The 23,743-nt window shown below is 41.7% G+C and overlaps 1 protein-coding gene across 2 annotated transcripts; it reads right to left on the minus strand.

The window, feature by feature from the left end:
• Window positions 1–1,296: 1,296 nt before the first annotated feature.
• On the minus strand, window positions 1,297–22,258 carry ace (angiotensin I converting enzyme (peptidyl-dipeptidase A) 1). 2 transcript variants are annotated; one of them, XM_010894494.5, is made up of 26 exons: window positions 21,589–22,255; window positions 21,237–21,489; window positions 16,846–17,013; window positions 15,549–15,636; window positions 14,587–14,730; window positions 14,228–14,419; window positions 13,784–13,881; window positions 13,335–13,504; window positions 13,025–13,248; window positions 12,737–12,881; window positions 12,535–12,633; window positions 11,212–11,334; window positions 10,741–10,952; window positions 8,729–8,865; window positions 7,992–8,150; window positions 7,710–7,797; window positions 7,062–7,205; window positions 6,712–6,903; window positions 6,227–6,324; window positions 5,943–6,115; window positions 5,327–5,550; window positions 4,957–5,101; window positions 4,761–4,859; window positions 4,309–4,431; window positions 3,904–4,088; window positions 1,297–1,888 (listed from the first exon to the last, which is right to left on the minus strand). In XM_010894494.5, exons 2-26 carry the CDS (start codon window positions 21,462–21,464, stop codon window positions 1,653–1,655), a joined length of 3,894 nt encoding a protein of 1,297 aa, XP_010892796.3. In that variant the 5' UTR covers window positions 21,465–21,489; window positions 21,589–22,255; the 3' UTR covers window positions 1,297–1,652. The 2 variants fall into 2 exon arrangements, with proteins under 2 accessions (XP_010892796.3, XP_010892797.3); XM_010894495.5 differs by adding an exon at window positions 3,519–3,554 and having other exon boundaries at window positions 1,803–1,888; window positions 21,237–22,258.
• Window positions 22,259–23,743: the final 1,485 nt, after the last annotated feature.

A 23,743-nucleotide genomic window follows, 5' to 3' on the forward strand; every position in this document is an offset into this window, starting at 1 on the left:
GATTACAGTTGTAGGGTTTGTGATTCGAGGTAAGAGTTTAATGTCCCTGTTATTTGCAAAACATCAGGAATGGACAAAAATCTCATTACAGGAAAGCGTGAAAAAGCACTGGTCTGAAATGATAGGACGTACAGTCGATGACCCTGTGGGCTCCATCCTGTAACCTCTTTGACTACCCTGGTAATTGCTTGTTTTTATGAATTCAGAATGAAATGGTGGTGGGTTGGGATGGTTGATGAGCATTTGAATTCTGGACAACAGACAATATGAACTCTTCAGTTACTTATTACTTATTTCACTGTGAGGTTACAGCCACTGTGGGTGTTCTAGCTGTAATATAAGCACTGGGTTTTCCCAAACTCTGGCCTCTTCACTTTAGGCTTCTTCAGTTTTTGCCCCTAGCATTATATAGCGGATTCAAATTAAGCTTGATGATGACTATTATAATCAGCTGTACATTGTTAGGGGAGAATTAAAATGTGGACCACTGGGAGGCCCCAGGTTTGGGAAATCTGCCATAGAGTCGTAACACTGAACTAAATGCATGCTGTAGGTGTGTGTGCGCCTGCCATGTGGACATGATGGTTATGTTGGCAGGTTGCAGGCACAAACGTGTAGATTATGAGTTGTAGGTTTAGATGTATGCTTTTCATTTCATGCATGCATATTCTCGTATTTACACGTGTGTGAATGACAGAATCTCCCAAATCATGTACATCGTTGTTTCTTCCCCATTAATGTGCTTTATATAGCGCGTGCAGGCGTAGGCTGCAGAGAATTTCTCATTCCGGTCAACCCGGCAGAACTAATGCCCAAAGAGCATTTCATTTAGACAGAGTGGACATTGTGGGATCCCTATTTCCGACAGCACACTTCTTTGGTGCGGTGTCGTCGTGTAACTAATAGGGGCCTATGTGCCATTTGGGATTCAGCCAGACAGTTGGGTAACAACTTCAGTAGTCGTCACCCGAGACGGAGGTATTCCGCTGAGGAGTTCTTAATCCAGTATTCTGTGTTGGTCATCACAGAGGATCCATTGACAGACACAGTGGTCCAGGAGGGAGGGGGATTGGCTGAGACAGTCGGAGAGGGGGATGTATGCTGCCCAAACGCCACTTTGTGTGGCGCGGTACCTTTATAACATGAGGTTTCAATGTACTGTATACAATTAAACTTTTTTTTAAATGACTACTCCAAATTTGATGGAAAACATGACTGCATTACTGCATAATTGACCACAGTATGTTGTTGATGGTTGTGGTCTCACACAGAACCTCATTGGCCAACGACAGCAGAGCCAGTGGACATTTCTCTCTTTATTCTAAAAAGGCAAATAATTCACGGACAAAAATATTCCAAAAATAATGCATACACAATTAAAGACTTTACAATCAGTCGAACAATGTGTTCACCAGGCTCAGTGTTTCATATTACAAATAAATTACAAAAATTGCTAGTTTTGTTTCTTTTGCATAGTCAAATCAAGTTTTGACTCCAAATGTATACAATAAATATACAAGATGTCCAACTTAAGGTAAAAGCATACAGAAAGAATAGACCAATCAAAATCAGGCGCACATTACAAACACTGATCATGACACCACTGTTGCCGGGTAGTGGTGATCTTCCTATAAAGCTAGTTAACGGAGGCCTTACTTAAGCTCCACCTCAGATGAGGACAGACTTCTCCGTTTGGATTTCTTGTACTTGTAGCCCAGGAGAATGGTGGCCACTAAGAGCACCAGGCCCAGGACCAGAAGGACCCACTGGCCCGCAGACGCCGCTGAATGGTCCAGTTTCATCCCCAGGAAGTCCACAGCATGTGGTGGAATTGTTGGACTGGTATCATGTGGGACTGTGGTGAGTGGAAGTGTTACGGAGCCAGGACCTGGAAAGAGAAACGGGAAAATCTATACTCACTTAACCTATTACTTCAAGATTGCGTGTGAACTAACTGAGACAAAGTGTTAAAAAAAAAAAAAGGTATAAGTATCATTCAAAAAGGAGTCTTGTCCTCCTCCTCAATATACGCTCAGTGTATCCCGAGAACAGAGGACTCCTGCGCACCCCCTGTTTGGACCCCATTCCATGTTCCCCTCTATCATGGTCCTCTATCAGGTTTCCCCTCTATCATGTTCTCTTTCTGCCTTTTTCACATCCCAGTCTCGCTTCATTGTTCTTGCCACCTATAGAATTTCTCTCATTCGAGTTGTGTCCCCGCTTTATCTAATCTCAAACGGCTTCTTTCAGCAGGAACTCATCAGTACATAAGGGATTGATTTCTTTGCTAGGAGTCTCTTAAAGGCCACTTACGTCTATTCTTCAACTTTGACAGACATTTCTTTGCAGAAACAGCTTATTTCAAATGTAGAACATTGGCCATTTGGTGACTAATGTATGGGGGGGGGGGGCTGTCAATGTGTTTATTCAGTTGGCTTTCTTTCATTGATCTTGGGTATTTTTTTAAACATATTCTCTTCCTACTCTCTATTGTAGTGAACCTGTCTGACAAATAAAACACCAAATTCAAAGGAATTACTTTAGATAAACATACCAAAAACCCTTTTTGAATGATAACTCTACAAGAAAATCTGGTGGACACTAAGTTGGAGGGTTATCGGTGGTTTAAATAAATGAATCAGCACGTGCAAGAGAAGCACACATTAGCCTGTTATGCACCAGCGTCTGCCGACTGCAGAGAAATGCATAGGAAAAGCACAAATGAGCAATAAACCAGACAGCCCACCGAATGTGTTTATCTGAAGATTCAGATTATTTCTACTCCCCAAGAGGAGAAGAAGCCCAGTCGCTGGGCAGTGGAAGAGGAGAGGAAGCCCAGTAGCTGGGCATGGAAGCTTATGGAGTGAGATGGAACTGGGCCCAAGTCACAAATGGAAAATGTTACCTCATCCTAAGACAATCCTTAAAAAAAAGTTTAGGAGTGCAGACAAATTGATATTGTAATGCTAACAGAAAAGTCCAAGAAAGACAATATTGCCCTAAAGGATCTTGCTAGCTTGTGCTTGGTTCTGCCCACTGGGATTCACTAACCTCCCAATGGAAACAACAGCTTGGGTTTGTTATAAAAATGCTCGGGAAAAGGCATGCATAAGAGTGTAGGCCTACTGTTCCAAAATCAGAACAGACCCTGTAACTTGAGTCTGTAACGGGTGAGATACATCTGAATGCAGTTACCGACATGCATGGCAGCCCTCCTGCCACCTGACTGAACCGGTCCGCACCCTGTAATGTACTTCTTAGATGAAAGGATGGAGCATGCCTACTTCATCACCACCTACTGGAGATTAGAAACGGCACAGCTCTACCAGGAGATCTGAGCCTTGTTAGTGTGGTGTTAGACAGCAAGGTTCCGCTCCACACAGCCTACGGAGATGGTAGGTGAAGTGTAGGCATGCACGCAGTCCTTATTAAAGCACCGCAGTATGGCACTGTTGGACAACCTCTGCCTCACCCACCAAATGATTGCTGACCAGTCAACATGACTACCAATACTGTACCTCAGCAAACACAATGTGCAATGTCCTCAAGCACACCTGCAGGGGATGAGTAGTTGGGGGGATTAGTCACTGGTACAAAACTAACAAGGTTTAGTCAGGTTGTCGCGTCTTCAACTTGAATTGATACAGAAATAATGTCTAGCCAACTGCAACTATCCTGGCACATCGTTTTGGGACAAATTATTTTTGCAACCCAAGACCTGGGCCTTTCTATTAATATTTTATTTGAAGATGGGAAAGTGAAATACATTTATTATTCAAACATGACTACCAACCCCAGGCTCCCCTACTGAAGTACTAATTAAGGAATTCCGTGCATGTTTATCTTTAATGAATAAAGTTAAATTGTAGTTAGACAAAGTTTATAGTCAGCTTTTAGACTTACTTGGCGGTTTCCAGTCGTACTCAGGCCAACCTCTGACCTCGCCATTCTTGTTGTTCTCTGCCTCCAGCCAATCAGTGAGGGGTTTGAAGTACTCAACCAGTGGCTTGGCGGACATGACGGGCTCTCCAGTGATCATGGCCATTGCTTCAGGCCAGGGCTTACTGAAACCGAGCTTCATTACATCACTGCAAAACACAGGAAATGGATGAAACGGTAAGTCCTGAAGTATTACAAAACTGTCCATTCCACTTCAGTCTTACTAAAACATTTTCGATGATAAAGCTTTGCAGTTCAAAAACAGCACTTTCACATCCCTGACCACAACTTAAAAACAAAGATACAAACATGCATGAAATTGAGTTGTATTCAAATACTACTGAAGGTTTGCTTGTCTAAAGCACTGACCCTAGAAGTTTCCCTGCCTCTTTAGAGCGGTAGATATCGCATTCATGAAGAGGCCCTTTATGGTTGGCAGCCTTACAAAGAGCCTGGTGGAACTGAAACTGAATGATGAAACTCACGAAGTACCTGTTAGGAGCATATATACCATCACATGAGGTTTCCGCATGACAAACAATTATTGAATTAGGTTAGGTTATCTGTAAATTATCTATAGATAGTAATACTATAAACAAACATTTAATAAACAAGAATAAAGGTTAACGTTAAAGTTAGGGCAGGATTAGTGTTAGTAGATCTGTATAACATCTAAAGCTACACTTTAGGAACCACATTTTTTTTAAATATCACCAAATTAATATGAATGTTCAATTGCTAATAGCACCACAGATTTAATATTATTTTCTTTGATCTAAAAGTCATCAACCATAGCTGAACAAATGTGATAGAAGTCAAACCTGACATAGGGCACGTTGGCAGGAATGTGGAACTTTGCACCCGGGTCAAAGTCCTGCTCAGTGCGGGCCACAGGTGGACATAAGCCCTGGTACTTCATTCTGGAAAGGGGTAGAGAGAGAACAAAAACAGAATTCCTGTGCGTTTCATTTACTTACGGAGTATGGGTGTTATTCAGTAGAAGGAGTAGTCTTTTACCTCATGTTCCACCATTCCTTGTTGTACTCGGACTCAGAGATGCGCCCATCAAACACTTTCCACCTCCACTGGTCCATCAGGTAACCGAAGGGCAGGAAGGCGATTTTGTCCAGAGCAATACTCATGAGGTAATTGATTGTACTCTCTATTGAGAAGCAATTCAATATTAGTGGTATAGCTCATTAAAAGGGCAGTTAGTTTAGGTTTCCCACACAGATGTCCTGAAAATATTATCTGTTGATTCCATTGGAATCTATACTGTCACTGTGAAATGTACTTGGCCAAAATGATAAATATTGAATTTAGAATTATTTAAATTTCCTCATATTCATAAATCCCCCAAAAAACTGAATAGTTTAAATGAAATCACCCTTGTTGGCTTCCACCACATCTAGTAAACCAATCTCCTTTAAATGTCTGGGAGTGGCAACGGACAGGGCCAGCACATCACCGATGGCCTCATGGAAGCCGGGGTTGGCACCGTCACGGAAGGAGATGGGCTGATCTTTGTACTGCAGGAAATACTGCACGTGACCCATCTCATGGTGCACAGTGATAAGATCATCCATAGTTACCACAGTGCACTGTTTGATCCTAAGAAGGAAACATAGTATTCACTTTGTTGACCAAGAAATGGCGTCATATTTCAATTTCATGGAGAACATAAACAGATCTTTAATGGGGAACAGGGTTGTGTTGGAAATCGGAATTTGAGATATCCCATGGCGCAAAATGGGATATCTCCCTAAGACAACTTGAAATTGGGCCGACCTCCAGGGTGTCCGTCATTGCTGACTGCACCCTGGAGCAATTGGGATGCTTTGCTTGAAGACAGAACGACATTTAAAACATAGTGACTACCATTGGGGGGAAAGACCCGATTTGGCCTTGCCCTCAACACTAATGTCAGTCAAAAAGTTAAATGCCATAAACGTTGACAAAAGCTGTAGTAAAGAAGTAATAGACTCTCCAGCCCCCCAGGGTACCTGAAGTCTTTGCGGTTGTAAAAGTCCCAGGCGGAGGCATGACACACCACATTGCGGCCGTCCGTGGGTTTCTCCAGCATGGATTTACTCCAGAACTCTGGAGGCATAGGCAGCAACCCCAGAGAAGTGAAGAAGTGGTCTGACTCATTGAACATCCTTACGGCATTCCAGCCCTGTGGGGAAAATATGAATACCAAAGTAGGTGCTTTTGGTCAGTTGGAACTCAATATCTAGTCCTTCAAATTGAAATGTATTTGTTTTATGTTTTTTGTTGTTATTTTTACCTTGGCTATCATGGCCGGCGTGGCATCAACCTGTGTGGCATTGGGGTAGGGAATGGCCAAGTCCATGATGCCAGACCAGGTCTGTGCCCACATGTTACCTGGAAGGACAAGGGAAAAAAGTCCATGCCTTATCCTTCAGTAAGATACGTTTTTAATTGGATTAGCTATTTTGCAGCCTCGCAACCACTGGGATAGCTAAAACTAGTTGATATAAATCCACTGAAAACCTTATTTAGTGGAACGGTCACTCAACATCCCATCTGAAAACCAACATCTTCCCCCCAGTAATGGGGACATGCATAAAACTTTGACCCGGGTGCCGGAATCCAAAGCAGATTCCATAGCAGCAGGGAGATTTTGATCAGGGGGTGCAGGGAGATTTTGATAGATGTCAAATGGGATACTGAAGCTACTACGGGGAGCAGCAGCACCTACGGCACCCCTACTTCCCACCTTTAAGATAGATTCTGACGACTGAATCTCACCTAAAAGATGGGCAGGGATTGGTCCCTTCAGGTTAATGTATTTTCCGCCGTATTTCTTATAGAGGGACCTGCGCACATATGCGTGTACATTGAGATAGAGGGGTTCAAGCTCCTTCCAGAGAGACTCAAGATCCTCTTCAAAGGTGGGGGTCTCATACAGGGAGCGCCAAAATGCTCCATTGTCAGAGTGTCCTATGGAGAGATTGCATTAGATTGAGGGGGATTTCAGTGGCAGAATGGCACATGAGTAGTTGGTGGAAGATGACAAGGTTTCCCCAATCACCTCTTTCAATTCTAGGTTCTGTTGAAATGTTCTTATGAATGGGTTTATTCAATTAAAAAGACCTTACCATTAAGTGTGGCAGCTTTATTGGCCAGTTGCACATATCTCTTGTAGTCCTGGCGAAGTTCTCTGCCAGAGGCATTTCTCCAGCCCTGCCAGGCAAATAGAAGCTCACTGTAGTCTCTTGACTCAGCCATGATCTTCTGGAGGTCTGAAACAGCAACAAGACCTGAACTTTTCTGAACCAAACCAAGACTCAATCCATGGAATCCCAAACCAAAAACTAAACTCTTAAAGAGCTAGAAATCAAAACTATAAAATAAATAATAAAAGAAGACCAAGCATGTAAAACCCATCAGCGTATCTAGACTACGGGTTAAAACTATACAAACTATGTTTTGATGTAAGACCAAGTTATCAGGTCCAACACCCACTGAATTGAAACCAAGACCCAGCCCAATATTAAAACTCCATCTCTGACACCCACTTCTATAAAGAATCATAATCATAATGTGCCTGTTTGTATTGTAGCAATCGGCTGAGGAAGTGGAATTTCAAGTCTCCCATCTCGTATAACACAACCTTACAAAATTACATGGAGTAATAGTAAAATCGGTTTTGAATAACTGGCAATATGCGGAACAACAATCAAGTAGGTAAGTGTTTAGGACCCTAAACCAGGCATGGGATTGGTATGTGCATTGTGGGCTCTTACCTGGGTCCAGTGGATGGCAGGTCCCATTGTCTCTGCACACATTAGCCACACTGTATTTGGTCTCCATATTAGCCAGCAGATTGTTGTACTAAGATAAAAACAGTGACCCAAAGCCCAAGAACGCAACAGGTTTTATCCAACTGCTTAAAGAGCTGAAGAATGATTTGGTTTGAGGTTCATTGTACCATGTGCAGTGATTTTACCAATGACTTCTTGTGTGTAAATCAGGATTACTAGGGGGATAAAACATTGGGTAAATCAAATCACTCAACCGATTATTACCTCTACAAGTTCATTGTCTGGAAGTCCAGCCCTTTCAATGTCACTGAGTTTCTTGAGGATACGCTTCACGGAATTATCCTGGAAGTCTGTGGTATCGTACTTGCGTGCATTCTTTCCATAGGTCAGTGTGTGGTTAGACATTTCCAAGTTTTTTTTCAGCTGGAAAGAAAGCAAACCATTGTCACAAACGTCCACTGATTTGACCAGGAGACTAAATGGGACAGAACAGCAACAAGACATGCAATAAAATCAAGTGTGTTCATTCTGGGCTGGAACCAACATTTGCCCGCCCTATAGCTTCTCCTAGACCGAGTTCATAACAGGTTTGAGCAGATTGGGTAAACTCCTATCGCAGGCCCGGTGCCAGGACAAAGCAACTAAGGGGGCAGAAAATAATGGAGAGGGGGCTAATAATTTTTTTGGCAATTTTTCTATAGAGTATTTAAAACTTAAAATAGAGGGGGGGGGGGGGGCAGAAGATTCTACTGAGGGGGCTAAGCCCCCTCTTGGCACCGGGCCTGTCCTATTGTCTTTGTATAACATACTCATATTATCCATTATATAGGGCACTGAGTATCTCTGGAGCACCCAGTTCATTATATTTAAAAGCATATGGTCTCATGAGTCTTCAAGTACTCTCTGTGTTTAGACCAAGTACCCCCAGGGGTTCTATTACCCCTCGTTGGGAAACACCATTACAGGGAAACGCTCTATTCTCATAATGTAACAAATCTTACCATCGTCTGCTTGTTCTCTTCATTAATATTGGTGTTGTAGGCCCACGAAGCCTCAGTGTATGCATTCCAGACCACCTCCGCAGTTCTATTGTACTCTTCCAGGAATGCCTTAGCCTTCAGCTCATCTGTAACCTTGTCTGAGCAGAGAAAGTGGGGAAAAGGTAAGGTGGAACAGCCCACATCCCAACCGCACTGTGGACCAATTCTAACCTGAGCTCGGAGGGTACAGAATTTGTTTGAAATGTATCTTTCAGTAGCATCCATGCATGATTAGAGAGAAGCGAATTTGGTACAGGAATCTTTTTTATTGATTTTCATTTTGACAGATTTAAGTGAACAATTGTAACAAATTAACAATTGGAGTTTAAATTAAATACATCCCAACAAGGGAATAATACCCACCACCGATCGCAAAAATTATAGAATGATTAAAACAGCTGTCTAGAATATCAACATGAAGTTAAATCAATCAACAAAGAAATGTAACACCAATAAAAACAGCTATTAGAATAATAAATACTACATTTGTTGCATAGTGCAATAACCTTTTATAAACCACACATTTAAATAGTATGTACAGTCAACTCAAGTATTGGCACACTTCATAAAATCTATCAAAAGTAAATGCAAATAAATTACTTATTTTGGGTTCAAACATAAGAGGGAGCCATATACTTTCATTACAACACAATCATTTCTCAAACAACATTTTACTGAGTAGTATTTGTTTTCTGGTCAAAGCAACTAGGTTAAAAATATCCTGGTACATAGTGGAATTTATAATGCCATCAATATTAACAACCGCCCATGGATCATTAGTTACAAAACAACCCCAATGCATCTATGATCTACAATCATATTTTATTGTGGGTATCAGGTGCATTTCCTTGCATGCAGTGTCCTTATGTAAATAAACATGCCGATAGGTGCGCATGGCCAAATAGTTACGCACGATTCAACCTGCATTTCCATTAATGCTTGGCAAATCTCAGGCCCTTCAATGTGTGGGTTGGGCTCTGTAAGGGCTCATTTAATGCAACCCTTCCAAAGAGCTTATTGACATAGAGGCATGTAACCACTGATTTTGACTTGATGCAGTTCTTGAACTGATCTTTGGATTTGTCTTTGCCTCCTTGACCATCTTTCTCACTGTGCGTGGAGGTAATATGCAAACACGCATCCTGCGCTTGGCAAATTTACAATGGTTCTGGACTCCTGAAACTTTTTGATAATTGCTTTGACTGTCCTTAGCGATATTTTAAACTATGTATTTTTTATATTCTTTAAATCAACAACCATCTGTCTCTTTTTAGCTGAAAGGACCTTGGTTTTACTCATCTTGATTGATGGCAAAAGGGATTTTACGTGTGACCTCATTTATACAGAGGGGAAATCGGAACAGGTAAAAAGCATCAAAATAGTTCCTGGAGACTGAGACCAACTAAAAATAATTTAGTATCTTTGGTTTTAATTTACAGGTTCACTTTAAGGGCTGCCAAAACTTTTCAAACCTATTTTTGCAGATAACATCATACCACTCAAAATGTTTTGTTTGCAAAATTGTGTTGAAATGAAAGTAAATCACTTTGTTTGTGTTTTATAATTTTGGCATTAACATTTGATCATTTTCATGAAAAATGCCAATACTTATTCAGTTGACAATATACAAAGATTAGTAGCATTAAAAGGCAGGGTACATTTAGGAACGTTCAAACAGAACAAAAGTTCAAATATTAAAACACATTAACAGATTTTCCTGAATGTGTTCTACAAGCTTAGAAGTAAAATATTATATTTGGTTACTTGAAAGTTTATTTTTAATCCATTTACCATTTCTCTAATACAAAAAAACTAATGATAGTACACCGTTCATCAGTTATGTCAAATAAGCAAACAGATCAGATGAAAGATAGTAATTGTCCTATATATTTAAAGTTTGTTTAATTTCCTTTCCAGTTTCTATCTATTTAATGGAAATATCCTCCTTTGATTAAATCCCTTCACTGGCTTACCAACATCCTCGGGGTAGCCTTCTGGTACAGGGGGAACCCAGTTAAAGTCAGGCCAGCCCAGGGTTTCATTTGTGGCTTTATTCTGTTCCTCCAGCCATGTGATGATTGGTTTAAAGTATTCCATCAGTGCACTGGCGCTCATCTTGTCTGTACCAATGGCTTCCTGGAGCACATTTTGCCAAGGTTTGGATTCTCCTGATTTAAGGACCGTCCTGTCAAAGTCAAGATGGGTCACACAGGGAAATGTGACATGCTTAATATACCAAAAAAATTCTATGGTTCATTGGTTTAGTAAATCTGGGGACAATTGTGGGTTAGGCAAACTACAATAGCTCAAATGGTGCATAGAAACACTAAAGAATTTCCTGAGGACATTTAAGATGAAATGACAATCTTGTGTCTTCTAAGTTGATAAAGTAACACTATATTGGTTTGGCTGTGATAAAGGCCAGCCAATAAGAGAATACTTACTCTAAAATCTTTCCTGCCTCTTTGGACTGATAAATGTCACATGTGTGCAGGGGCCCACGGTGTCCTGCCGCATCACACAGCTTCTTGTGGAACTGGAACTGCAGAATGAAACTCACAAAGTATCTGCAGAAGACCAAATGTAAAAATAAAATGTATTCATACAAAAGAATAATCAGACAGGAACAACAATTAGCATAGCTAGTCAGATCTAGTGTTCATGGTTGAAATTTAACTTGTATGCAATGGACATGTTTGGTGAACTTAAATTAGTTAGTGCCTTATTTTACAACATGTGAAATCTACCCACAACCCTGAAGAGTGCGTAATCCTCTACCAACTACATAAAACCATATCTATCCATCTTTTTATCTATGCATGAATTGCACTTTACTCGGTGGCATGGTCACTACCCAGATGCCGTAGATTGAGAGATCATATTTGCATATAGAATTTTGAGAGGAGGCTGGTCACGCAACAACAACATTGCAATCATCATATTATAAAATGTGCACTGACAGATGGCAATGTTGTTATTAGCAAGGAAAGTCTGTCAATAGTTAGTGATGCTAACATTTGCTAGCTAATATTCATCCTTCATTTTTAACTAGCTTGTAAACGTTATACTGTATCTAAAATTAATCTGATGACATCAGTAGCTAAACCGTTTATCATGTTGAACTAGTCTCACTGTTTGCCTTCTTTATAGGTGGTCAAGTGGTTGTGTTGTGTGTATGTGCAGACTGTCAATCAGTGGCACTCCTTTCATATGAAACTGATGACATCAAAACATGCTTTTTTTCCATTAATGCAGTTGTAGGAATAACAGTTTCAGCTAATTGGTTGGCTTGAATCTAGGTATTGGCTTTTCGATTCAGAAGTGACATAAACGTGTATGCAGTCTTCAACTGAAACCCAAAATCAAGATATCTGCACTCTGAAATGTAATGGAAAAGAGGTTTGCTTAGCTTCAAAAAACCCATGTCAGTGTTCTCCAATACGTTAAAACGGAGGGCCGTTTGCTCCACAATATTTACTTCTCCTTTTAACTCATGATAGCACAAACCCTGGTCAGTTCAGCCCAGCCTGCTTTGAGAGTATTTCTGAAGCGAAATATTCTGGATTAAATCCCAGGGCATGACAAGGTGAAACAAAATGTGTTCCACTCAGGTTGTAATCACCGCAGCTTCGACACTGGGAATACATTCTACACAAACACAGCTCTGTTCTTTAAATGTTTATTTCTACCCATGCATGTGGGGAATACTGGTCCATACCGATACACCATGTGAGGAAATGAGTGCAAAGGATTAAAAGCAATCCTACCTGATGTAAGGAGTATTTCCTGGAATGTGGTATTTTGCTCCGGCGTCCATGTGTTCCTCTGTACGTTTAGTGGGAGGACAGATACCCTGGTATTTTGTCCTTGAGAAGTGAACAAAATACTGTTTTTAGAAACATTTTCAACAATATAAACATGCTCCACTACCCTGGGCAGGATCTCGTGCAAAAATATTAATCAGTGCACCTGAGGTGCCACCAGTCTGCATTGTAGCGCTCTGGTGGAGTGTGACCGCTAAACACGTTCCATCGCCATTGGTCTATAAGATAGCCAAAGGGAAGGAAGGCAATCTTCTCCAGAGCCATCTTCAGTAGGTAGTTGATGTCGCTCTCTAAAACGAAAAGCCAATCAAAGGTTACAAATACACAAAAGAACCACCACAGTGATTAAATAACTAACAAATCAAACAACTAATCGTTTTTACCTATTTACATTCATAACGTTTTATAAAAGCAAAGATACATTTTTGCATACCAGGATCATTGGTCGCATTGGGCAAAAGGCCGATGCTGGCCAGATGTTTAGGCGTGGACACAGACAGGGACATGACATCACCAATGGCCTCATGGAAGCCTGGGTTAGCGCCACGGCGGAAGCTAATAGGTTGGTCCTTATACTGCAGATAGTATTCGATGTGGCCCATCTCGTGGTGCACCGTGAAAAGCTGTTGCATGTTGACGGTGGTACACTGTTTGATCCTGAATATGAAGAAACATCACATTTTAATACATGTGAACTTCTTAGCTTTGGGATACTCTAATACCTCCTGTCTCCACATGCTTACCTGAAGTCCTTTCTGTTGTAGAAGTCCCAGGCAGATGCATGGCACACCACCTCCCGGTCGTCTGGTTTTTCCAGCATAGACTTATTCCAGAACTCATCAGGCATTTTGATGAGACCCAGGGATGTGAAGAACTCCTCAGCCACACGGAACATGTGAGTGGCGTTCCATTTCTAGGAGAAAGGAAATCATTGAATGTTAGGAATATATACACAACCAAGCATACGTTAATAACAGACCTTCAATGGACAAACTGATTTTCAATCTGGGACCAACCGTATTAGCTACTGTTGATGAGTAATATGCTAAAATAATTTTAGGCTTGGCTAGACAAGCATTTGGTAATTTATTTAGGCAGAGTTTTGGATTAATTCACATTTCTTAACCTTCCCACCCAGTGTTATTCAAGTAAACCTATCTAAAACCAAAATTCTCCAGTTTCACCAGCTTACATTGGCCTCCATTTCTTTGGTCACATCCACATTAGGTTTTCCGGGGAAGGGGATCATCATGTCATAGATGTTGTTCCAGGTTTGCGCCCACATGTTTCCTGAGGAAATAAAGCACAGACACTTAGCATTAGCCAGAGGCTTGATCATTCTGCTGACTGAGCCTCCCTATTCACAGAGAGCAAATACTGCTAATGGGTTCTAGCACCTGAGGTTTCTCGACTAAGTGACTTGACCAGGAAGCCTTGAAGCCTGTTCTTCCTACAGACAGTTGCTGGCACTAACACCAAGTAAGACTCTGATCAGAGTCCTGTCAGGAAAAAACAATGTCCAAGCTAAAGCTCACGAGAAAGTGGGGTGGACTGAACTAAAGTTGACAAAATGGTTGGTAGGTCAGTGACTGGAAATTAGCTTTGGCTTAAGGATTACATTTATAGGTAAACTCACCTAGAAGGTGAGCAGGGATAGGTCCTTTCAGATTTATGTACTTTGGGCCGTAGTGGTTGTAGAGCTTACGACGTACAAAGGCATGAAGATTCTGGTAGAGTGGCTGCACCTGTTTGTAAATAACCTCCAGGTCATTCTCAAAGGAACTGGACTCATACCACGAACGCCAATATGCTCCGGTGTCATTGAAACCTAGAGAACGAGACCGTAAGTTATTAACATTGACATTTGACGCCATCCACAGGTTCCATTGCATACTAGCCATAGCTTCCAACGTTTGAAATATGTTTGCACTCCAGGTGAAAGAGTTGCAGGGTTTCAGCAAACGCTCAAGTCAAAGGTCAACACCTAATTCTTACCATCCGCTACATAGGCTTGGTTGCTAAGCTTCACAAATTTTGGATACAGTCCCTTGAGTGGCACACCCGATGCATTGTGCCAGCCTTCCCAAGCATAAAGCAATCTCTTGTAGCTTCGTGAGCTGGCCATGATCTCTGTCAGCTCTGTGGAGGCAAATTTAAAGACAGACTAAATTTCAGACCACTGAAACGGTGCACAGGCTAGATTTCCACACGACCCCAAAGAAAAGACAACAATGGTAGCTTTAACTTCCCTAAATCAATGAGGCGTATTAGGTTACATAACGCTCTGCCGTCAGTGGGGCAGGCACATTACAGATGGAGCGACACTTCATAGTTACCCTGGACAATTAATGGTTAAAAGAAATTAAGGGAATTTGGAGGGTAAACACATTAACATTAACTTTTCCATGATCTAGATTGAAATCCAGAGTGTGCTAAACCATAACTCGGATGTTGAATGTGCTACAGAATGTGCTACAGAGGGTGTAAACATTTTTATACACCATAGCTGGTCTGTAATAGTGTTTAGGTTTGGTTGGTGTTTGATTTCATTAAGCTGCTTCGCGTCAGGGAATGGCTACCAAGGACAAAAGCGACAAGGACAAAATTCTAAAACATCTTTAATGTGACTTGGCATTCACAATAGTTCACTTGTATCTGAAGGGGCATAGCTCATAAAGCACAGGCTAAAGTTCACAGCAGCAACATAGGTAATTGGGAATGACTGATGAAGTCTGTGCTCTGCACTGCAGTGTGTTTTTTCAGCCTTCCTAAAGAGCTAAGACTGAATTGCTTTCTCCAGAGACCTCTAAAATAAATGTCCACATCCTGTTGCTTTTCCAAATTCAATACAATCTTGACCATTTTGTTCCCTCCCACCCTCCTTGTTCTTTCCTTTGTTGGTCCATGTCGAAATGTTCCCTCATTTATTTTTTTACAGAAGGCAGACATACACTCACCTGGCTCGAGAGACCAGCATTCCTCAGGCTTTGGACACACTTTGGCAGTGGAGTATATTGAAGACATTTCACTAAGGATGCGATTGTACTGGGAAAATAAGGAGGATAAAAAGACAATTACTCAGAGCCTGTTCAGTGGTTGCTAACGCTGCCTTGCAACAGGTGTTAAACATCATCTAGAATACTTAGTTGCTACAGCCATTTATGGACTTAGGTCCGGATATTTTAATTTGGCTGTGTACCCAAATATATTCAAGTTACAGTTAAATAATGAATGTGGGCTTAAATTGCAGTCTCTCAGCTTTAATTTGAGGGTATTGACATCCAAATTGAAAGAAAGGTTTAGGAATTTTAGGATGATCGTAGGATCCTTTCCATAGTAAAGAAAAACCCCTTCACAACATCCAGCCAAGTGAAGAACACTCTACAGGGGTAGGCCTTTTATTATCAAAGACTACCATAAAGAGAAGACTTATCGAGAGCAAATACAGAGTTCACCACAAGGTGCAACCCTATTCATAAGCCTCAAGAACAGATAGATATTTTTTGGCAAAATCTGGCCTAAAAAAGACAACCCAGTTATGGAACAGCCTTCTTTGGACAGAAAGCTTAGAATGGCTCTTCTTCCGAAGTATACCACATCTGTAAAACACGGTGGAGGCAGTGTGATGGCATGGGCATGCATGGCTTCCAATGGCACTGGACAGTGCTTAATTTTACAGATGGAAAATGACCCAAAGATGTTTATATTTGAAGAACATTGTTTTCTCATGAGTTTATTCTGACTTTCCTACCCCATCAGAAACAGGTAATGTGTTTAACTCCCAACGACACAAATGTAGAAAAATACTTTGCCTTCGTCAAACACAATTTGATCTATGATGTGGTTACAGGAATGCTGTTGCAATACTTCAGAACCATCCCTCAGTTTACTACTAAACCAAATTATTGTCCTGAAGAAGGGACAGAAAGAGCGAGGGAGACATACAGCACTGGAAAAAATGAAGAGACCACTGCACCTTTTTCTTTCCTTTCCAAAAAAGTTGGAAAGGGAAGTTTTGAGCGAGAAACAGAAGCATTCAATTTGCAGTGGTCTCTTAGGTTTTGAGTGAGGAACAGAAGGGTTAAAATTAAGAGACCACTGCAAATTGAACAAATATACACATATGAATGAGAGAGATATAGAAAGAGAATCTGTCTATCAATCCATCCCTCTCTCTATATATATGACATCAGTATCACATGTTGCTCAGCATTGCTCTTACTAAAGGCTTGAGGTTAACTATATCAGACTGACCTCATTTCTTTCTGCTGCAGGAAGGTTAGCTGGACCCAGAATGTTGATCTTGTGGATTCTCCTTTGTAGGGTAGTGTTGAAGGTCGCCAGCAGCTCAGGGTTAAAGGTCACTTTGGCCTTCTTACCCCAGGCTTCTGTGAAAGCTTGCTTCAGCCCGTCAGATTCCACCTTCAGACAGACACGTGATAAGATAAATGTTGTTGCTGCCCAACCTCCCTTGCTTCACATTCTTTACTTAGGGTAAATATACTTCCTCAAGGAACTGTATACATTCTCCCTTCATTGATTTCTAGGGTATCCAATTTGGATATGTCAACGGAATGGTTTTTGGTATTATTCCATATTTCTGCTGTGTTGTAAGACTGATGGCGCTAATCCCAAGTAAAGATCTACGGGACTGAATGTTTATGGTGCACATAAACTCACAGCACAAGCTCACCATAGGAACCCAGATATGTCTCGACATCATCATGAAAGGCCACTACTGGGTAGAAAAGTCTTATTGACATTGTATTGGGCTGTATGACAATGAATATAAATGGAGGATAGGAAGGCGAGGCCACTAAAGACATCAAACATGTCATCCTGTCAACTCTGTAACCGACCGAAGCACGCTGCAGATACAAATCGTCAAGTTCTAGCTTCAGGTTTTTGTCAGCGTCCTGTTTCTGACAGTTATATTTCAATCATTCAATCAATAATTTACCAGTACTGTAAATACCTTGACACAGAGACTGTAGGGGTTTTGTTATCAGTTCTGGGTGTTTTACAGCATAGTGAATTGCCTACAGATGACACAGGGCGTATGATCATTAAAAAGTGTGTCGCCCGTGTGTGTAGTACTTAAATGTGGCTGTGATATGAATATTCTCCAAGCCACAGTAGTTTGGGGTTTCTTCATACAGTTATGTTTAGGGAGAACAAAGCAACGCCTTTCCTTCCTTTGTAAATTTAACCCATTTGGGTAAAAAGAGAAAGTTTTCCGCTAGACTATTAAAAACTCATCACTCATTGTTAACCTACTAGTGACCTAGTGGCCTTTGTTGCTTTTTGTTTTCGACTAGGAATTGCTGGTGCATTCTCCACAGCCCTGGGAGCTGAAGACATTTCAATAGTTCCTCCAATCAAGCGGTTATCTTAACTACAGAAACGTCAACAGACAATGTCGAGTCACTGAGGGACATTGACATCCTGTTAGGGTTGACAGGACGCTAGCTCCTGTTGCTGTCATGTTTTCGTTAAGACCCAGCTTATCTGATGTGTTTAAGACTGATAAACAGTGGACCGGGCAGAAAACGGGCACCAGTGTTGAGGCATTAACTCTAACCTCTCCCTCATTAACCTCAAGTCAACTGCCCCACACCAAATTCGGTTATTACGTTTAACTCTTCCTTCTTCCATTTTCTTTAAGATAAATATAAGCTGAAAACGCCTTGTCTAATCATTCAACTTCCTGAAATCATCCACTACTTTACGAAACAAACATCCATGGCGTAGCATTTGTGTTTCATCTCACATTATACGAGGGGCTCAAGGTCCATACTCAATATAACAGTTCATTTGTAAAGCGATTAATTAAGGGGGAGAAAAGGTTTTCAGTCAAACGTTCCAGTCTAACTTCACATTGAAATTCTTGAAAAACTTGGAAGTGCAGTCAATTTCAAGTGGCAATTTCAGCATGTCTCATGTTTTCTGAAGAGACTTCAATGCTTCATTCAGCCGTGCTTTAGGAAAGTGGAAGAAGCCTTTTTGAAAGCAATACAAGGACGTGGTTTGACAGCCGCTGGTGTGAACATATTTTTTGGTTGGTTGATTTTGTCAGCATTTCAAAGTAACTGATGGTTGCCTACAACGAGCGGTGCACTTTGAGCATTTTATTTTTTAGAGTTGAATAGATATTAACCCTCCAGACTGATTGGCCGTTTGATCCATTGCACTGTTCACCCTGGGTTCATTTGCACAGAGATGAAATACCATGCTGAGATAATGTGCTGAGATTGCAAGGTTTGGAAGTGTGTGTATGTACAGGTGTAACTATACCTGTGAAGAAATACTTCCCTGCAAGGATGGTAAAATAAAGAAAATGTAAGAACATTTGAAGGAAAAGGGCTATTTGAAAGAAAAGGCCTCATGGGTTAGAAATTTTACAGTTTGGGTGTAAGGGGTATTATTATTCTGTTTTTTTTGGGGGGGGGGGGGGTGCATGCATAGATTCAGAGTGGAATACATCTAGCCTAACTGTTTACCACACATTATGTAACATCTGACAAATCAATTAGCCTCAGTTTTTTTCCACATCAGTTTAATCCACTACAGCACAGCTCATGTCCAGAACAAGGACAGAGATAAAGAGGAACACCAGTGATGTGGTAATCCCTGCCAACTTGATTGGAATGTTGGCATTAACTCTCTACATCCCATCCAGTCAAGGCGAACAGCCATGCTAATTCAGCGTCAGGCCTGTGGGGAAGAGAGAGTCAGAGACCAGGCAAGTTCTCCTCCGCCTGCCAGGTCTTATAGAACTCAGTCCCTGATTCCCTTTGATACAATCTTTGATGTAGAGGACACAATAGCGCTCATAACTAACAACCCACAGGTCCGGCCGGAGCTTGCTTTTCTTTCACCGTATGTCCTTAGCTTACTGATGGATTGAGAAAAGACGCTGGCATTGTGTCAGTCAGGGCTCCTCAGTAGATGGACCACTGGGCAAATTCATCCCACGTGATATTATTTGGCAAAATGCAAAATCTAAATAATATATAAACAACACTTGTACTGGTTCATTCATTGCATAAAGAAACCTCTAAGGAATTTAAATAAAAACAGCCAGGACAGTGAGTCGATAGATGCTCAATAAAGAGACACAGTTGGGACAGTTCAAAGGGGGAAATCAAGAGTAAGCGTCAGGAAGCATGCTGTCATCAGGATGGCTTGCCATCTATGCAGTCTGTTGTTTCGTAGTAGGGCTCTGTCAGGAGAGGTTAAAGGTCAGTACAAGCCTCAGCTACTATATCTAGCCTCTCTTCACGGAGAAGAGACTTGGGCAATGCTACAGTAGCTTATAAGTTAGTCATCTCTGGACTCAGGCTTTTCTCTACATCAACCTCCAGAGAGTTGGCATAGTCAAATTGCCTGCTAGCCAGCAAACATTAGCTACCTAGTAAACAATCAACCGCCGAGTGCAGAGTATTCTCACACAGAGACATACATATTTGATACTACCCCATTGCAAAAAATGTTGAAAATTGTTGTTGTCAAAAGCTATGTGTTTGGAATTATTGCATTCCATTTTCGGCACCGGCTCTGTTACTAAGCTCCGGGATTTTGACAGTCCACTTGAGGAAAAACTGGCCAATGGCTGAACATAATAGGGAACTTCTGGTATAGGTTGACCTGGGAGAGACAGGCTGAATTGGGCAGAGGATGCACCTGTTGTGGCCAACATAGTGGAGACGTTGTTCCATCCCAAGCTGGGCGAGTGTAAGGGAATCCTGTTGAGACAGCGGTCTGTCTGAGGAAACCTCCAAGGCTTAGGCACTTAACTCCTGCTGTGTTTTTGCCTACTTGTTCAGGGTTTTTGATGGCGTTTGCCTCTCTCACAGCAGCAGAATAGTTTCTCACACCTCTGCAATTTTAGTGATCCCGTCAACTGGATGGTGCCGCAGTATTTCCTTTTTTTCTAGATGCTGTCACTATGGCAAACACCTATCCCCAGCTTATTTGCTTATGATAATGTCCTCCCGCGAGCATACTGTAAGACGGGAAGAGCAGTAAAAGAGAAGCCGGCGGCAGTGGCATGAAAATGTCTTATTACTCCATTTTGAAAAGTCCCATTTAAACTGCACTACGGCGTAAATGTTCATGCTAGGAAATGTGTTATCAAACGTCAAGTACATCCACCTGTGAAATTGCATTTTCCCATTGCAGGCTACCCATGCAATATTTGGAAAATAATCAGGCATCAAAAACTACCCTCATTCTCCACACACGCCGCCCCCTCCGGCTTCATTCAAGACTCAGAGACACTCGAACCACATGTGTTTGGGTCCTTTTGATATTTGTTTTTTAGAAAAACCCACAAGCTGAGTTGGCAGAAATGGGAGAAACTGAGCATATCATTTTGGATGAGGATGAATAGTGTTGGTTGTAAAGCCATGAAACCCAACACACAAATCCTTATGGGTGCTAAAGTCACGCAAGGAACCAGTCCAGCCCTGGCACAAACTCCCTAAGACAGCAGTACCTCCTACTGCATTCATAAAGCTTCTATAACAGCTATGGAGCATTCAGAAAGCTTTCATGGACACATATGTAAAGGGAGAATGCATAAAATGTTACCCAGCAACACTACCTACTAAGAAATTGAATAACTGTCAAACTTTTCCTCTTACCTTTTTATCCGAGTTGTGAGTTGTAATGTTGGTCTGGTAAGTCCAGCTTGCCTCTTGGTTTAGGTAGGTGACTTGCTCAGCGGAGGTATTGTAAGCGTCAACAAACTTTATGGCACCTTCTTCTGTGGAAGAATAGTTCCCCGGCATCCACTCAGGTGGCAGGACAATCTCACAGAGTACTGATATTGGCAGTATCAGCCCCATCGCTGCCAAAAGCATTCTGGCCATTCTGGCCGTGGAGTATTCTTTTCAGCTAGAGGTTAGCAAAGACAGAATTTTTTTTTAAGAAAGTATGAAAAAAGGAGGAAAGGGAGGCTAAGAATAGACAGACAAGAGGCGAGCAGTGTAACACCTTCCCTGGGTTGGTCTCATCCAATTCTACTCTTTCGCTTCTCTTACTGCTTCTGTTCCTCGAATCTTGACTCCCCACCGTCGGCTCCTTTTAAGTAGCTAGCAGTGTAACCCAGCCCACACTTTCTCTGCAGCCTCCCCCTTTCCACAGCAGTGCCTGCCTGCCCACTTACTAACAGTCTCCCTTTAACCTCTTTCTTTCCAACCTAATCTTTCTCTCTCCCACCGGGTCTGTATCTGTGTGCCTCTTGCTTTCTTTAAAGCTTCCTGGTTGTTGAGCAGTAACACTGATTGCAGTTGCAGGCACTTGCTCCTTTGCCCAAAGCCTTGAAACGCCGCAGTTCAGGATCAGAAATAGGCTTCACACACCATAGCGAGTGAAGTGGAGGCACTTCAACAACCAACCGCAGAGTACGCGCCAAGTCTGTAATGCACTCCACGCACTCTTGCTCTCTCCTCCACCCTCTCTCAATATTCTAAGCTGCGGAGGGAAGGGGGCCAGAGGTGGGGGCAAAAGAAAATGGGAGAGAAAAGAGGGTGATACAGTGAGGGGAGACAGAAATAGGAAAACAGACAAGAGAGATGCAGAGAGAGAGAATAGCAAGGGAGATGTAGAGGGGCAAAACTATGGTTACAATTACACAGACAGCCCAATGTTGCTAAATTTTTCCACTACTTTGGACCAATTATCTCTTTCCAAGAGCTGATCTGATTTGTCAAATGACCAATTAGTGGGGGGGGGGGGGGGCAAATTGAGCTGGCTGTGTAAACACACCCACAAGCACTTACACCCATGGGTTCCATGCTAGTTTTTGAACTACAGGAGACTGAAGGTTTCTCCCGGGGGTGGGTGGGGCTGCATCTCAATTTTCAGAGCAATACAATCACACTGTTGTAGCAGTAGGTAAAACATGAATGCGGCAGAGAACAAGCATTTTTCACTACTAAATAGGTTTTTTCAGCGATTAGTAACACATGGAAAATTCTCTCAATTGCTTCAACAGTGGCTAGTCATGACACACATGCAGCCTAGCATGGATCCAGGGCCACCTCCTTGACCTCTGTTTCAAAAGCAATTTAGACAAAAAGAAAACAACAAAGAATGACTGCAGAACTAAAGGTGTCAATCGACACAAGGAAACAAACAAAGGCTCACTCTGAAATATTTGGCCCAGACTCTACATTATTGGCTGCACCTGATGTGATTATCAAGCCTTGGCCGAGCATCTAGCCTCAGTTGGCGCTGCCACCTGGGGGATGGAGTGTGGAAGTGTTTGCTGACAGGGTGGGTTAAATCCCAACTGATCCCCCCTGCCCTCGATAGCTACTTTTAATTTCACACAAGAATGGATAGGCATCCCTAATTATATCAAGTGCATTTGTTCATGTCATATTTCGAGACTTGACTCATGTAAAATATGTACCTGTAAAATTCTGTATACAACAGTTTTTTTGTTCATTTGAAATGTATTAGCTTAGTCAGAAACACGTGATGTTGCAAGTTGGTGTTGACAAGGTACTGGTTTCAGATTCCAAGTGTGTTTGTCTGTATCCTTACTACAGAGATGAATGGATGACTCAAGCTGAATATAATGAACAACACCATGGACAGCTCCCACATGTAATGTAGTCTAGTGAGTCTACTTCCAATGGATTAAGGAAGGACATGACTCCAACTGAGTCATCAGGGGGGAACAGTTAAGAGATGGGCTACATTTTTTATAAATAAAACATTAATTTGACATTGTCATTAACATGTACAGAGCTCTGTGCTGATGATAGAGACTTTGTGTCTTTTTTTTGGGGGGGGGGGGGTTTACCAGTGAGCATCACACTGTAAAAATGTATATAAGAATAAGGCATTCACACATTGCATTGAACAGATCACAAATTGCAGTTCTTCAATGGAGATTCCAGAGATTCCAGGAAGCCAATCCAATGACATTGTTGGTAAAACCTAACCATCAGGACAGAAAGTACAGGGTTTTGAATGTACATGCGGAAAATGTCGATGTACACGCTAGCGTTCTACACATCAACATGTCATAATGCGCAATCTGATTTTTAGACAAATAGATCAGGGGATATTTTTGTATTATTATAATTTTTGGGTCAATTTGAGATCCGGGGTTATTCATAAAAGATCTGGGGCTATA

Source organism: Esox lucius, chromosome 5 (genome assembly GCF_011004845.1).
Source record: "Esox lucius isolate fEsoLuc1 chromosome 5, fEsoLuc1.pri, whole genome shotgun sequence".
NCBI lineage: Eukaryota > Metazoa > Chordata > Actinopteri > Esociformes > Esocidae > Esox > Esox lucius.